Genomic DNA, 12,986 nt, shown 5'->3' with positions numbered 1-12,986 from the left:
CCCGCTCGGCCATCGGCAGGTTCCAGGGCGAGGACACGGTACTGGGTGTCTTGATCCCAAGACTCGGGCATCACCATACCCGCTCGGCCATCGGCAGGTTCCAGGGCGAGGACACGGTACTGGGTGTCTTGATCCCAAGACTCGGGCATCACCATACCCGCTCGGCCATCGGCAGGTTCCAGGGCGAGGACACGGTACTGGGTGTCTTGATCCCAAGACTCGGGCATCACCATACCCGCTCGGCCATCGGCAGGTTCCAGGGCGAGGACGCGGTACTGGGTGTCTGGATCCTGATACTCGGACGTCAGCGTACCCGCCCGGCCACCGGCAGGTTCCAGGGCGAGGACACGTCGCTGGGCATCTGGCTGTCGGGCCGGTCCGTGCGCCGCGTGCCCGACGCCGACTGGTGGTGTGGCCGGCCGGCCGGCTACAGCCGTGGCCAGCTGGACCCGGCGGCCCTGCGGCGAACCTGGCGCTGCCTGCGCCGCACCGGTCGGCTCGAGCTGTGCGCCGACGCGTGAGAGGGTGCCAGCCAGGCGCCGGTCAGGTCAGGCTGGTGATGCAGGCGGCAGGGGCGTGCTTGAACGTGTTAGTCGCTGATGTTTTGTTGATAAGTCACGATTTTTTACCCTTGCCATTGTACGTACTTGCCCACAGCAACATGTGGCAGGCGGATAAGAACGTGATGATGGCTGGGATCCCCTTATAACTTGATAAGGGCAGGAGTTTCCGGCGTCTTTCGGGCATCTATAGTCAAATTTGTGTCCAATGTTTGTTGTGATATCGTGCATATGATCCAGCAAAACTGTAGAAATATCGCCCACTCATCTCTAACAGCCTGGACGTGGATCCCGGACCAAGGGCTTCATTGACGCTGGTATATGTTGCACGTTGCCGCAAGCTTTTTGACCGTAAAGTATTGTTTCATGCCCTCACTTAAGATGGTGCACTCGTTCTGCTGTGACTTGCAGTGGTTAGTGCAGCACGCCTGACAATACATCGTGATTACAGAGCGGCGCCGCTGCAGCGGCATCTGCTGTCCCCCGGCGGAGGGTTTGTCATCATGACGTGCTCAGCACGATTGAGGTGGGTTCGTGTGGCGGCGCTAGCTTTTGTAGCACTGTACGCGGACATTCCGGTTACTGTGCGCCCTATGGACACGCACTCGGTTTACAGCATTTGTAGTAGCGTCTGGTTACGATAATCTGAATGCGTGGTCGCTGATGGTTCCGAGTATTTCGTCATGGCTTCATCACCACGCGATGTTCTGATAGGCATCTCCAGCAATGCTACAGTCAAGGGAGTGACGGGGACAGAACAGTGATTTTGACGGCTAGCGCCAGGTTCCACCGTTGCCAGACGCCGGGCCGTACCCCGGCCGGAGGTCAACCCGAGCTAAGCCCGCTGGCGTCTGCTGGGGCCACTGGAGCGGAACTGCTCCAGTGGCGTCTCCGGAGGGAGCCGCACCTGGAGAGCAAGCACGTAACGCAAGCCGGCTCAAAGCGGGAAGATGGGGCCGGTCACAGAAGTCAAGTGCAATACGTAATTGAGCAATAAACAGTTGCGCATCATCTTCGAATATATCACATCGAATGCTGCGTTGCTTTTTTCAGAATGAACGGTGCGTGAAATCATTATCTGGAGGCTAATTCAGTGCAAACTATTTTTCGGACGACATGTGTTTGCTTGCCTACGGCGATACGCAAAAAACTCGATTTTCACCTCCAATACTAAAAACAAAACGGCGACGCCGACTTAAATCGATGTCGAAAAGCCTGGCAGGCACTATCCAAAAAAGTTGTAGAGTCGGTGTGCATGGTCTGCACGTCTTGGCCGGTTCGTAGGATTTGATGCGTGTGACACTCGCGCACTGTTAAGCCCTGTAACGGAGATGCAGCCCGCGGTGGTACGGCGCTCTCGTGCTGCTACGCCCTGTTACGGAGATGGAGCCCGCGGAGGTACGGCGCTTCGTACTGCTACGCCCTGTAACGGAGGTGGAGCCCGCGGTGGTACGGCGCTCTCGTACTGTTACGCCCTGTAACGGAGATGGAGGCCGCGGAGGTACGGCGCTCTCGTACTGTTACGCCCTGTAACGGAGATGGAGGCCGCGGAGGTACGGCGCTCTCGTACTGTTACGCCCTGTTACGGAGGCGGAGCCCGCGGTGGTACGGCGCTCTCGTGCTGTTACGCCCTGTTACGGACGTGCAGCCCGCGGAGGTACGGCGCTCTCGTGCTGTTACGCCCTGTTACGGAGATGGAGCCCGCGGAGGTACGGCGCTTCGTACTGCTACGCCCTGTAACGGAGGTGGAGCCCGCGGTGGTACGGCGCTCTCGTACTGTTACGTTACGGCCTGTAACGGAGATGGAGGGCCGCGGAGGTACGGCGCTCTCGTACTGTTACGCCCTGTAACGGAGATGGAGCCCGCGGAGGTACGGCGCTCTCGAAATGCTACGCCCTGTTACGGACGTGCAGCCCGCGGAGGTACGGCGCTCTCGTGCTGTTACGCCCCTGTTACGGACGTGCAGCCCGCGGAGGTACGGCGCACAAGTGAAGTGCACCATTGTGCCATTCTGTGCATCATTACATGTCCATTACAAAAGAAAGGATGTTGCCAAAAAGTTGTACTTAGCTATTGTCAAATCACACCTAGAGTGTTTTGTACAGGCTTGGTCCCCATGCTCCAAGAAGATTAGATCGACTGGAAAGAGCGCAGCGAAAAGCAACTAAGGTGATAAATAGGACTGGCGACCTAAAATATAGGGATTGGCTTAGGACCTTGCATTTGTATTCACTGGAATATCATAGACTTGGAGTGGATCTGATGGATGTATACAAAATTATGAAAGGCATAGGCAAGGTATATCTGAATGGGACGCTGTAAATTAGGCCGATGCATAAAGGAAACCAGCTTCATTTAACAAGAGGTAGGAGTAAAACTATGAAGAGGCGGACGTCATTTACTCAGAGTAGTGAACTACTGGAATAGGTTGACACACGAAGTTGTAGAAAGTCCCTCTCACAAAATCCAAAAACCGTGTGGACAAGTTCTATCCGTCTAAAGATTTCATTTGTAACTGAATTCATGCAGTGGTAAAATTAGTTTTAAGGATGTGTACGGGGCCTGAGGTAGACAAACCTCGATGGGCCCTCGTGGATCTTTGTTGGCCAGGTGTCTGTGTTTTGATGTCTTTGTGGCAGTAGTCTATTCGGCACTGCTACGGCCAGGGACAAATAATAGAAGCTAAATTGCATGCGTTATGGGGGTTTAAAGTTGAACGGCCACTCTGAAAACGCAACTTGCTGTGAAAATAAGGTTGGAAAAGCTGTTTGACAGGTGCGCTCACTTTATACCCCAAAGGCGGCTCCGGGTAAATTCATTGCCTACTGTGCAGTTTAGACTGAGGAACGACCGCACTGGAGATGTCAGTGGAAGAGCTCGATCCTTCTGATGTTTGAGAACATTATTTAGCTTGGCAGAGGAAAACGTTCGATTGGTATTGTCTTGTCTCTCCACACACAAACCGGCCCAACTGCGGCCTGAGCTTGAGTACGCATGACGCGTACACGCGGCTGGGATGGTTTTAGGAAAACGGAATTAACAATGGATAATGATCACAGCTGCTACTTCCTGAATGTGATCTACCGAAACCAATTCTTATTTTTATGTCTAGCAACTTTCATCGGGCCTTTACCCCCAACCGTTCTGGACGCGGTGTTGCACCATGGTAAACGACTGTCACCAGTATCAATGAACATCGCCGGTTTCAGGAAAATGACAAGAAAGCTGCCATGCCAGTAGGTTAGGAACCATGCTTAGCCAAACACAGTGTGTACACACATCATATCTTTATTAACATACTACATGTCATCCATCATTCTATATCGTCGCAACGTAACAATATAATTCACCAGCAGCCTTAGCCCCGCCGCCACAGCTCGGTCGAAGGACCGTGTAGAGGACGGGAGCACCCGAACCGCGGCTTGAGTGTCCTTGCCGGCCGAGGCTGACTGGCAGGTCGCCAACCTGCCGAGCGGAAGATCAACTGTGGTGACATCCGGCCAGGTCAGGCGTGTCACGCCCCCCCCCCCCCCAACGGATGGAATGACCGCCATGTTTTCGCTGCTTCCCACGAGAGCACCGTTCTCCTCCCCACATGTGCACATACGGCGGTCACTGTCAACATCTAGTGCATGTCCGTTTGGCGAGAAGAGCGATTCGTTTTTCTGGTCGCGTGGAAGTTTCAACTGCGACATGAATTGGAATGGTCTGATTCACGAGGGCAGCAGGACGACATATTTCTTTAAAACTGGTTATGGAGTCCACGTACCTTTTACGACTAGGCATCCGAGATGGTCCTATTCACCCTTGATGCCGGCAGACCTCTTTAACGTCTCCATAACCAGCTTAGTTTCCTTCTCGTTCTTTGACACGCCGTATGGGTTTATCGCCTGCGAACATAACGGTTAAATTACAAAGTATACCAGCTCCAAGCCATACCACTGATTGCACGCACAGGATCATGCCAAAAATTCAAACAATGACATACCATGTATGTCACAGAGGATACATGGGTAACAGAGTCCAGAATCTGGCGAAGCTCTCACCTTGCGCATTTCCTCATCACTGGGGTGACCATCCTCATCAGGAAGTAGCCGAGCCCCGTCCAGACCACCAGGTGGGCCAGCGCCCGCGCCGCCGCCATTGATCAGCTGTGGGGACAGTATCACCTTGTGGCACGCGCAGTATGTCTTATGGTGCCGCACTGCAAGCCCATGTAAGGCGATCAAACAGGTCAGCTTAACTGTGTTGTCAACCCACTGTCACTGGTAGCATTCACATGATGCATCAAATAACTCAAACCTTAGAATCAAACAGCCAATAGCACATCTCATCGCCCCACGTCGGAATCGGGGAATGGCTGTCACACTGCTCCATGCCCTACCTCTGAGGGGAGGACGATGAGGCCGGAACTCTGTGGACCCGGTCCTTCCACGCCTGGATGTCGGCCGACTCAATCTGGCGGTACTCCTCCCCTATGGTGTTGCAGAAGGTGTAGTACGCCGACAGCACCGTCGGCCAGTTGCGGTGCAAATAATAACGAAACTCTGCCAGCAGGGGCACACAAGTTTGTAGCTTATTTTGCTTCACTCATGGATGGTCATGGTTAACACTTCTGGCCTATGCAAATTAGTCAAGCCCAGTTTTTAAGTATCAAGAAATGGAAAACTGAGCCAGCACCCTATCATACAGTGGCAGTTCCTGTCCCCACATTCACATGAGTTCCAAGGCATACAATGAAGCACACACTTTTGGCAGTCATCTTCACAAAGCAAGCACTCTCACACACACACAACATTTTTAAACCTGAGAACAGCTTTGATCAGATAGATTTCCAGGATGGCATCCAATTGTGACATTTCAGGACATCAGCATATTTTTTGTAAAAGTTAAGCTAGCCATAATACTTGGCATAGTCCATCCTACCACTTCTGTCACCCAACCTTAAGCATGGCTGCTATGAACTGCCACACTCCATCCCATTTGGACAAATAGTAACAGCTCAAAGCAGCTTGAATTTAACCTGCCAGTGTGGATAAATAAAAAAATGAGCTATAGGATAGAGCTTTTCAATATACAAGCATGCACAAGCTTGTGCAGTGATCTATGCATGTGCAGTGCAGTGCAGTGCTGCAGTGCCCCCACTCATGCATGCAGACACACATCTGTCTGTTGCTGCTATTCATCATAATCAGTACCATTGCTACCTTTTTACATTTGACTGATACCCTGATCCCTATTGACTTTCCTGGAAGCATGGTAACATGCTCCATATAAAAACAAGCATGCACAAGCATGTGCATGCATGCATGCATGCACTCATACATGCACACACATCTGCCAGTTGCTGCTATTCATCATAATCAGCATTAGTGCCACCTTTTTTACATTTGACACATACCTTGATCCCTGTTGACTTTCCTGAAAGTCCAGTATCCTGCTCCAGCAACACCAAGTTCAAGTGCTATGATGACTCCAGCAGCTCGCTTCAGACGTGACTTCAGTAGCTCAAGGCCTCCTTTAGGTCTCTTTACAAGCATCTCACCATGAAATGCGACCTCCAACCAGCTGTTCCTAGCAGACCATGAACATTAATCATATGTCCTGAAACACGTAAATACACAAACAAATCTATGGCCCTAGGAACAACAATTCTACACTTGTCTGCCCAAGTATTCGTTTCAGTTGTCTCCATCGCGTCACTTTTGTATTCAGATTTTTCTTGCAGCCTTCTGATACCGACCAGGGCCGAGGGATTTCCCCCATTGGTCCCCTGACGCTGATCTTGTCGCGGACGGGCGCAGGGGACGGGCGTTGACGTGCGGGTGGTAAGTGGGTCGGTGGGGATTACACTGGGTGGGTGACGAGCTGGAATCAACTATCCTAGAAGACCCGGGGGAATCCATTCCATTACAGAGGTAGGTTCCGAGGTGGAGGTCACAGCATCAACGTGTGTTGATGCAGTCGAGCGTTATTGCATCATACGTGAGGACGGAGTTGCATGAAGTGGGACTGTTAAGGGACCTATTAATATGTTAATATTGGATTTTGAGACCAAGGGCCCAGATGATTTAACCAAACCCAATCTAACATAACCTAATGACAGTGTAGCATAACCTGACCTACCCTAACCTACCCTACCATACCCTTACCTAACCTAACCTAACCTAACCTAACCTAACCTGACCTAACCTAACCTCCCTACCCTATCCCCTTTCAGCCCAACATCTGGTTGGCACTCATGCTCCATGTCATATGTCTACTGTATTATGACATTATATATAGCTGTTATGTCCCTTCTTGCCCCAGGTTATTCAGCAATGATTGAGGCTAGCAGTTTTGTGTTTTCTTGGCTCAATGAATTTAGTTAACTGAACAAGATTGGCAGTTTTGTTCATGTGATATGCCTTGCACCAAAATTAGGCCATGTGACTAGGGTATGCACCTATCTTTTTAAGATAATGTGTTATGGTGTGGCAGCTGGACATGAGAAGTTTTGTCATGAACCCTCAATAAATATTGGCAGCAAAGTTATTGTGAAACTGATAGCTGGTTATGTGAATTCTGGTAGATGGTAAAAATATCACAAAAACAAAATTATATAGAGTGGGACAATAGTCCTAACAGCATGTCTTTTCAAACTGGGGACCTTCTCAAAGTATTCAAAGATGTCCCCTGCTTGAAGTGCTGCTGGCATGACTTTTGACTGGCTGCAGGTCACATGATCCCTGAATAATTTCTAGATTCTGAGAACAAGCTGTAATCATTGCAGTCATAGATCAGATTGGTCCCAGAACATTTCATTGTCATTCCAGTAATTCATTTACCCAGAACAGATGTCAAAATTGGTACCTTAAGTATTTAAGCTAAACCTTGAATTTTTTTCTGCCTATGGATGACTATGGCATCAGAGGCATGGTAGTACTATGATGCCTGGATCACATTAGTCACGGATGTTATTGAGTGTTCTGATCCTGATTGTGTTTTCAGGACCTGAAAACCTCACCATGAGCAAGGCTTCTGCACCTCCTGACTTTCAGCCTCCAACTGATGGGCCACCCAGCTATAACCAAGCTATGACTGAAGGTGCTGCCTACCAGCCAACACCAGGTATGAACTGACTGTCAGAACAAAGGCAAACTTGAACCACCCAGCAGCCACTGGCTGGACATGTGCTCCAGGAATCCACCACATATTGACTGAGAAAATGTGCATGAAATAACTTGCATGCAGATGCATTTTAGCTAAAGTGGTGTAAGTAATGCTTTAAATCTGGCTATGTGATTTCATCACAGTGAAACTGACAATAACAGACCTGTGGTGCCCAACACTTTTGATTAGTCCCAAAACCAAAAACTAAACCATACCAGACTTACCTTTAGTCACTATAACATGTAAAATCCATCAGAATGATGTAAATTAATGTGTTGTGGAACCCATGTTGAAGGTTTGGGCCATGTAATTTTTGGATTTGTCATGTTTCTTACATTTTGATGTGTTGACCCTGTATCGTGTTACCCTTTATGTCAACAAATACCATGGTTAAAGGTACAGATTTCACGGCTTTGAATGGATGTTGTAAACTAAAATTTGGTGGCAAATATGGGAGTTAATGATTTCATTCTGAATAAGTTGAGCTTGAAGTCTAGTTCCCATTGTCATGCTTTTACTGTTCTGTGGAAGTTCAGTCAAAAATAGACATGAACTGCTCATTACCATCTTCATGCTATTTTTGTGACAGTCAACCATGCAACATCAAAAGAACAACAGCGTGAACCAAAATTAAAAATTGAAGTTATTTTACTTGTTCAGTGTGGGTCAAACTACGCAGAGTTTTGTGATTACTCAATGTTTGCCACGCAACAGCTGCTATTAGACGCATGGTAGCAATATCACCATTGTAGTCAGTGTGCCATGCAGCCCATATCATCGTCATCATGCTATGAAATGTGGATGGTCATTTTGGACCTCTCAAAAGCGCGTTGGTCTTTTAGTCATGTCGCTATTGATCTGATTTGGCTAAAACCTGCATAGGTATTCATGGTATCAAGTAACCCCGCCGTCGCACTGTCACCCGAATCCGACAGATTACGCATCAGATTGCGCCATTTATTTTCCGTAGATCGCTGGTCAATGTGAAATATCATTAAGCAGTAAACATTAAGGCTGTAAAGAAATTTCCTTGTTCAACAAAAAGGTTCTGATTTGACTAAGATTGAACTTACAGTGAATTATGAGCTGAAATGGCTGCATATTTCTACCAACATTGTAATATACTGTGCCTCATATTCCAAGGCCATATGGTGATACAGCTGGTATACTGATCAAAAGAAATTTGTAAGCTTTAACTTACTCGTTGTCTCAACTTAAGTTTGGCGATGTCATACATTTACGGTTGAGGGCATTCTGAGCGTTTTCGCATGTGATTTAGATCACCACAGCTGTCAGCTCCACTTACATTAGGCATAGCATTTTGTTCTTCATGCATTTGCACGCAAAAACGCAGAAACAAACAAAGACATCGCTACGCCGCCGATGTTCTCTCGCCGTCACCTGAGCAGAGCTTGACCCAGGTGAGGTCACGTGTTATGGGCCGTCGATGACGACAGTGTCACTTTGATTCGGAATGTTTTCACTTTAGCTATGTCGTATGACCTTAATCGAGATTTCCGTGGAAGCTGTTCACCTAGCCATGCGGTGTGACCATCCAAATGGGGTCATTGGTGGACACGTCGTGTAGTGCCCCAGCGGTGTCGTGGGGCGCCTAGGGGTCGGCGCCAGGTACGCATTGTCCTCAAGGAACACCGTGGCCCTCTTGCCAGCCGCCGTCAGTTGTGTTCTGCGGCGGGCGGAATTTGCCCGAGTGTGACTCCTTCTTGGGTGCCTTGTGCGCAGGTCCTGCCGACTACAAGGCTCCACCGATGCCCCAGGTCGCGTCTCCGTACGGTCCGCCAGGCGGTGCTGGACCCTCGCCGTACGGCCAGGGGCCCGGTGTGCCGTACGGCCAGGGGCCCGGTGTACCGTACGGCCAGGGGCCCGGTGGACCGTACGGCCAGGGGCCCGGTGGACCGTACGGCCAGGGACCCGGCGTGCCGCACGGCCCTGCCCAGCAGCAGCAGTACGGACAGTACGGCGCTCCGCCAGGTACGCGCCGCCCCGTCTCAGGAGCGGTCAGGGGAAGGGGGATGGTGCACGCAGGACGCACGGGACCCCGTGGCTCACCTCCAGGGGCTGCGCTGTCGAGACACTCGAGTTGTTGGCAGACGGCTCTTATCGTCAGCCGCTCTTGCGAGTCAAGTAACATTCTTGGGACATTGGCAGGCTCGTACCTTTTCAGCCGTTGAACAGTAGTTTACGATCGTGCTAAGAAGCTTGTATTTTCATGCGCGAACCGTCAAGAGTGCATGGGGCGAACGCATGAGGTGTTTTGTGCCGGCTCGGCACTGCGCCCCTGGCCGACGCCGCGTGGCACGGCTGAGCGGTGCGCCACCCGTCGCAGGTGTGCCCCTGCAAGCGGCGCCGCCGGCACAGACGCACCTGGTCACGGTGGCCGGTCCCAACCCGGCCCACATGATGTGCCCGCACTGTCACGCCGAGATCGAGACCAGCGTGCGCTCGTCGCCATCGACCACGGCCTGGATCGCCGGCCTGCTGATCGCGCTGTTCGGGTGCGTGCGCCGCGGCCGGGCCGCTCCGCGGCGCGTGGACGCCTGATTGGCTCTGCTGGTGTCGTGTCCCTGTAAACCGGCCCCGCCCAGGGCTCGACCACGTGTGTTTGGCCTGCTGCTCCGCGAGGACTGTTGGGAACCGCACGTCACTAGCGCAGCGTGACTTTGGGGGAACCTGAAAGCGTTTATTTTAATTGTCCATGCCAGTGTACAGTGTGATCTGACATGTAAGCCGTCTTATCTCTGCAGCTTATCAGGCGTTTAGTCAATTCATTAACATGGCCAGGCGGTAGCTCCTCTCCAAATATCCTCATGGAGCTTTTGCAGGAAAATGCGTAGGAACATTGTTACTGTGTCAATTCGCATTGTTATCATGTCTGTCAGAGTATTTTGCCTCCCAGCCATAGGTGTGTTTGCACGCATCACCTGATGTTTGTTTGCATTCACCTTTCAGATGCTGGATGGGCTGCTGTCTGATCCCGTGCTGTATGGACGAATGCATGAACAAAGAGCACTTTTGCCCCAACTGCAAGGCGTTCCTGGGGAGCTACAGGCGATAAGCAAAGTTCAGGCTGTTTGCTGACGCCCCCGCCATCTGGCGTCGACGTGTGAGACTGCGGGTTGACGTGACCGTCGCACCTGCGCTTTGACGGGCCGGTGTGGTCCCTGTAGGGGGTCTGCGATGAGGTCAAGGCTCTGGGGTCACCCCAGTGAACGGCGAGGGTGTAATCTACACAGGATGCGACTTTACCTATGTCAACGGGTTGTGGGCAGTGCTACTTTCTTCGCCCGTGCTGGTAGCAATTTTATACCTGTTTAATTTTGTGCATGAGCCCGCAGCTTCGGACGTTTGAACGCCATCTCGGGCCACGTTTTGTCGCTCATTGTCACTGGTGCTGTCAAAATCGAACGGGCTTCTCGAGCGGGCTCGGATTACGAGCAGGGGCGGAACGTTCGCAACGTTTGACGGCGTTCAAGCATTTTCCGTCAATGGAATTTCCTGATTACTTGGCAGCGGTACGTTTCCGTCACTTTTCGACGATTTAAACACGCGGCGGTACAGGCTGCGTATCTCTCCATGTTGCTGTCCCTGAAGTTTTCTTCAGTGTTTTTTTTTTGTCCGACACGTCTAACTTGCGTCGGCCGTCTGCGTGGCGCGTTCTGTGCGCCTGTGTATAGTTGGGCGGCAAGTGACACCGCGGCGTGCGTCTGCCGTCGCGGACGCTCCTCCGGACTGGGAAGCAGAGCCATGTAGCCTGCTGTTGGCGCGGGGCGGAGCGCCGGCCGGCTATCAGCCGACGGTGGCCAGGCGGGATCGCCGAGCAGAGAGCTTTGCATTGCTGTACGATAGTATGCTGGGGGGTCGGAGCTCAGTCGCATGTCATCGTGGTAATCGTACTCACTATCGTGTTGCCTCGGACCGAATGTCGTCGGCGGCGCCAGTTGTAGCGAGATGGACTGTGGGGCATTGGCGGCGAATTGGTGCCTGCCCGCGCCCGCTCCGTCTGCGCTGGTGACATGCCCTCACTGAACAGTCCATGAGGTCCCTGCCTGAGAATATTAGCCGGTCGGTTAGGGCTTGTGTGCGGTCCATTGTGTGGCATATTGATAAATCGTTAAAACGGGACAGCGCTACACCGTGAAATGTTTGTTGTATGTGCCTGTGGAAGTGCCATAGAGGCACTGAGTCTGCTTACCTGGTCGTTGGCGGAACGAAGAGTTCTGGCATGTCATTGGTTGTAACATATGCACTGTCTTCAAAAAGCTGTACACATGTGGGCATGCTTTCTGGTAATATATCGTTATGCACATATGCTTGTCCTTGCGGCAGGGTGTACACATGTGCAGGCACGGTGTGTACTGGCACGTGCCTACACATGGACTAACGGAACGCAAACCTACGGACAGAGGGGGAATCGTCATATGACGCCTGCCTTAAGATGGGTGGCTTTTGGAGAGCGTACGTTTGGAGATAGAACGGCGCAAAAGGCGTCATTATTAAAGCGGTCGTCTGTTTAGAATGCTGTTAGTTTAAAACTGTTCCCAAAGTGAACGTATAAAGCCTTGCGAGGGATGCATTTACGAGCGTCGTACTTTGGCACACGCCACCGCGTCACGTGATGCGTGCTGGGGAGGGGGCAGGGCGCCTTTGCGGTACAGGAATGCTCCATAGTTGGAGATATTGAAGTAAGCATCAGATGTGATGCAATAAATTAACTTAACACTATTGATATACTTTTTAATGGAGAAGACTGCTCTAGACGCGCAATATCTCTGTTTATTAACTATGATTTTCGATACGTCATTGTTTGATTACGCCATCGTCCCTTGCACAACAGTGATTGAGAGCCAACTGACGGCCGTTATATCTGTATGTTGTGCTCGCGGATGCCACATATGAACAACTCGATAATCTAATCCGACGTTATTATGACGTCATGGATGCTTGGGTCCTTGAAATAGTCTCCGAAATAGTTTGCACATCTCCCCGGGTATTAAGCCCAGCAACTGGAGGGGTTAGGTCTTCAGAAAGGCAGGGCTGTGAGCTGCACAGAATAATCTCGGATGGCTATTTTAGTTCAAATCCCCACACAAATGTGGACTCCTCCTTAAATGGGATGCCAGTGGATTGCGCTGGGCTTTAGCAATGGTTTTATGCTAGTACTAATTATGATTGATTAATGAGTACACCCATTTGAAGAAAAAAACAGCACCACGGCATACAAGGGAAGTTTACGCTGGTAAAAAAGCGCTTCCG

The 12,986-nt window shown here is 50.9% G+C and overlaps 1 protein-coding gene and 3 long non-coding RNA genes across 5 annotated transcripts; 2 read left to right on the top strand and 2 right to left on the bottom strand.

Moving 5' to 3' along the window:
* The first annotated feature begins 471 nt into the window (after positions 1-471).
* Positions 472-1,588, top strand: LOC119111291 (uncharacterized). Its single transcript, XR_005095587.1, has 3 exons — positions 472-547; positions 1,012-1,086; positions 1,360-1,588. It is a non-coding gene; the product is annotated as an uncharacterized LOC119111291 (long non-coding RNA).
* Positions 1,589-3,840: 2,252 nt separating this feature from the next.
* Positions 3,841-4,631, bottom strand: LOC119111268 (uncharacterized). The gene is made up of 3 exons (XR_005095584.1): positions 4,607-4,631; positions 4,330-4,450; positions 3,841-4,025 (listed from the first exon to the last, which is right to left on the bottom strand). It is a non-coding gene; the product is annotated as an uncharacterized LOC119111268 (long non-coding RNA).
* Positions 4,628-6,239, bottom strand: LOC119111260 (uncharacterized). The gene is made up of 3 exons (XR_005095583.1): positions 5,962-6,239; positions 4,945-5,107; positions 4,628-4,711 (listed from the first exon to the last, which is right to left on the bottom strand). It is a non-coding gene; the product is annotated as an uncharacterized LOC119111260 (long non-coding RNA).
* A 94-nt stretch (positions 6,240-6,333) lies between these two features.
* Positions 6,334-12,042, top strand: LOC119111243 (lipopolysaccharide-induced tumor necrosis factor-alpha factor homolog). 2 transcript variants are annotated; one of them, XM_037235067.1, is made up of 5 exons: positions 6,334-6,388; positions 7,551-7,670; positions 9,456-9,704; positions 10,060-10,228; positions 10,683-12,042. In XM_037235067.1, exons 2-5 carry the CDS (start codon positions 7,568-7,570, stop codon positions 10,786-10,788), a joined length of 627 nt encoding a protein of 208 aa, XP_037090962.1. In that variant the 5' UTR covers positions 6,334-6,388; positions 7,551-7,567; the 3' UTR covers positions 10,789-12,042. The 2 variants fall into 2 exon arrangements, with proteins under 2 accessions (XP_037090962.1, XP_037090969.1); XM_037235074.1 differs by having other exon boundaries at positions 6,373-6,478.
* The last annotated feature ends 944 nt before the right edge of the window (positions 12,043-12,986 follow it).

This window comes from Pollicipes pollicipes, unplaced genomic scaffold (genome assembly GCF_011947565.3).
Source record: "Pollicipes pollicipes isolate AB1234 unplaced genomic scaffold, Ppol_2.1 Scaffold_2555;HRSCAF=2994_pilon_pilon_pilon, whole genome shotgun sequence".
Taxonomy (NCBI): Eukaryota; Metazoa; Arthropoda; class Thecostraca; order Pollicipedomorpha; family Pollicipedidae; genus Pollicipes; species Pollicipes pollicipes.
This window is presented reverse-complemented; position numbering and strand designations above follow the sequence as displayed.

What these genes read in the sequence shown, in the direction of transcription:
- LOC119111243 (XM_037235067.1), top strand. Translation starts at nt 7,568, where the DNA reads ATGAGCAAGGCTTCTGCACCTCCTGACTTTCAGCCTCCAACTGATGGG. An exon ending in ACAGTACGGCGCTCCGCCAG is followed by an intron (nt 9,705 to 10,059) that starts GTACGCGCCGCC and finishes CACCCGTCGCAG; the next exon opens with GTGTGCCCCTGCAAGCGGCG. An exon ending in CTGCTGATCGCGCTGTTCGG is followed by an intron (nt 10,229 to 10,682) that starts GTGCGTGCGCCG and finishes TTCACCTTTCAG; the next exon opens with ATGCTGGATGGGCTGCTGTC.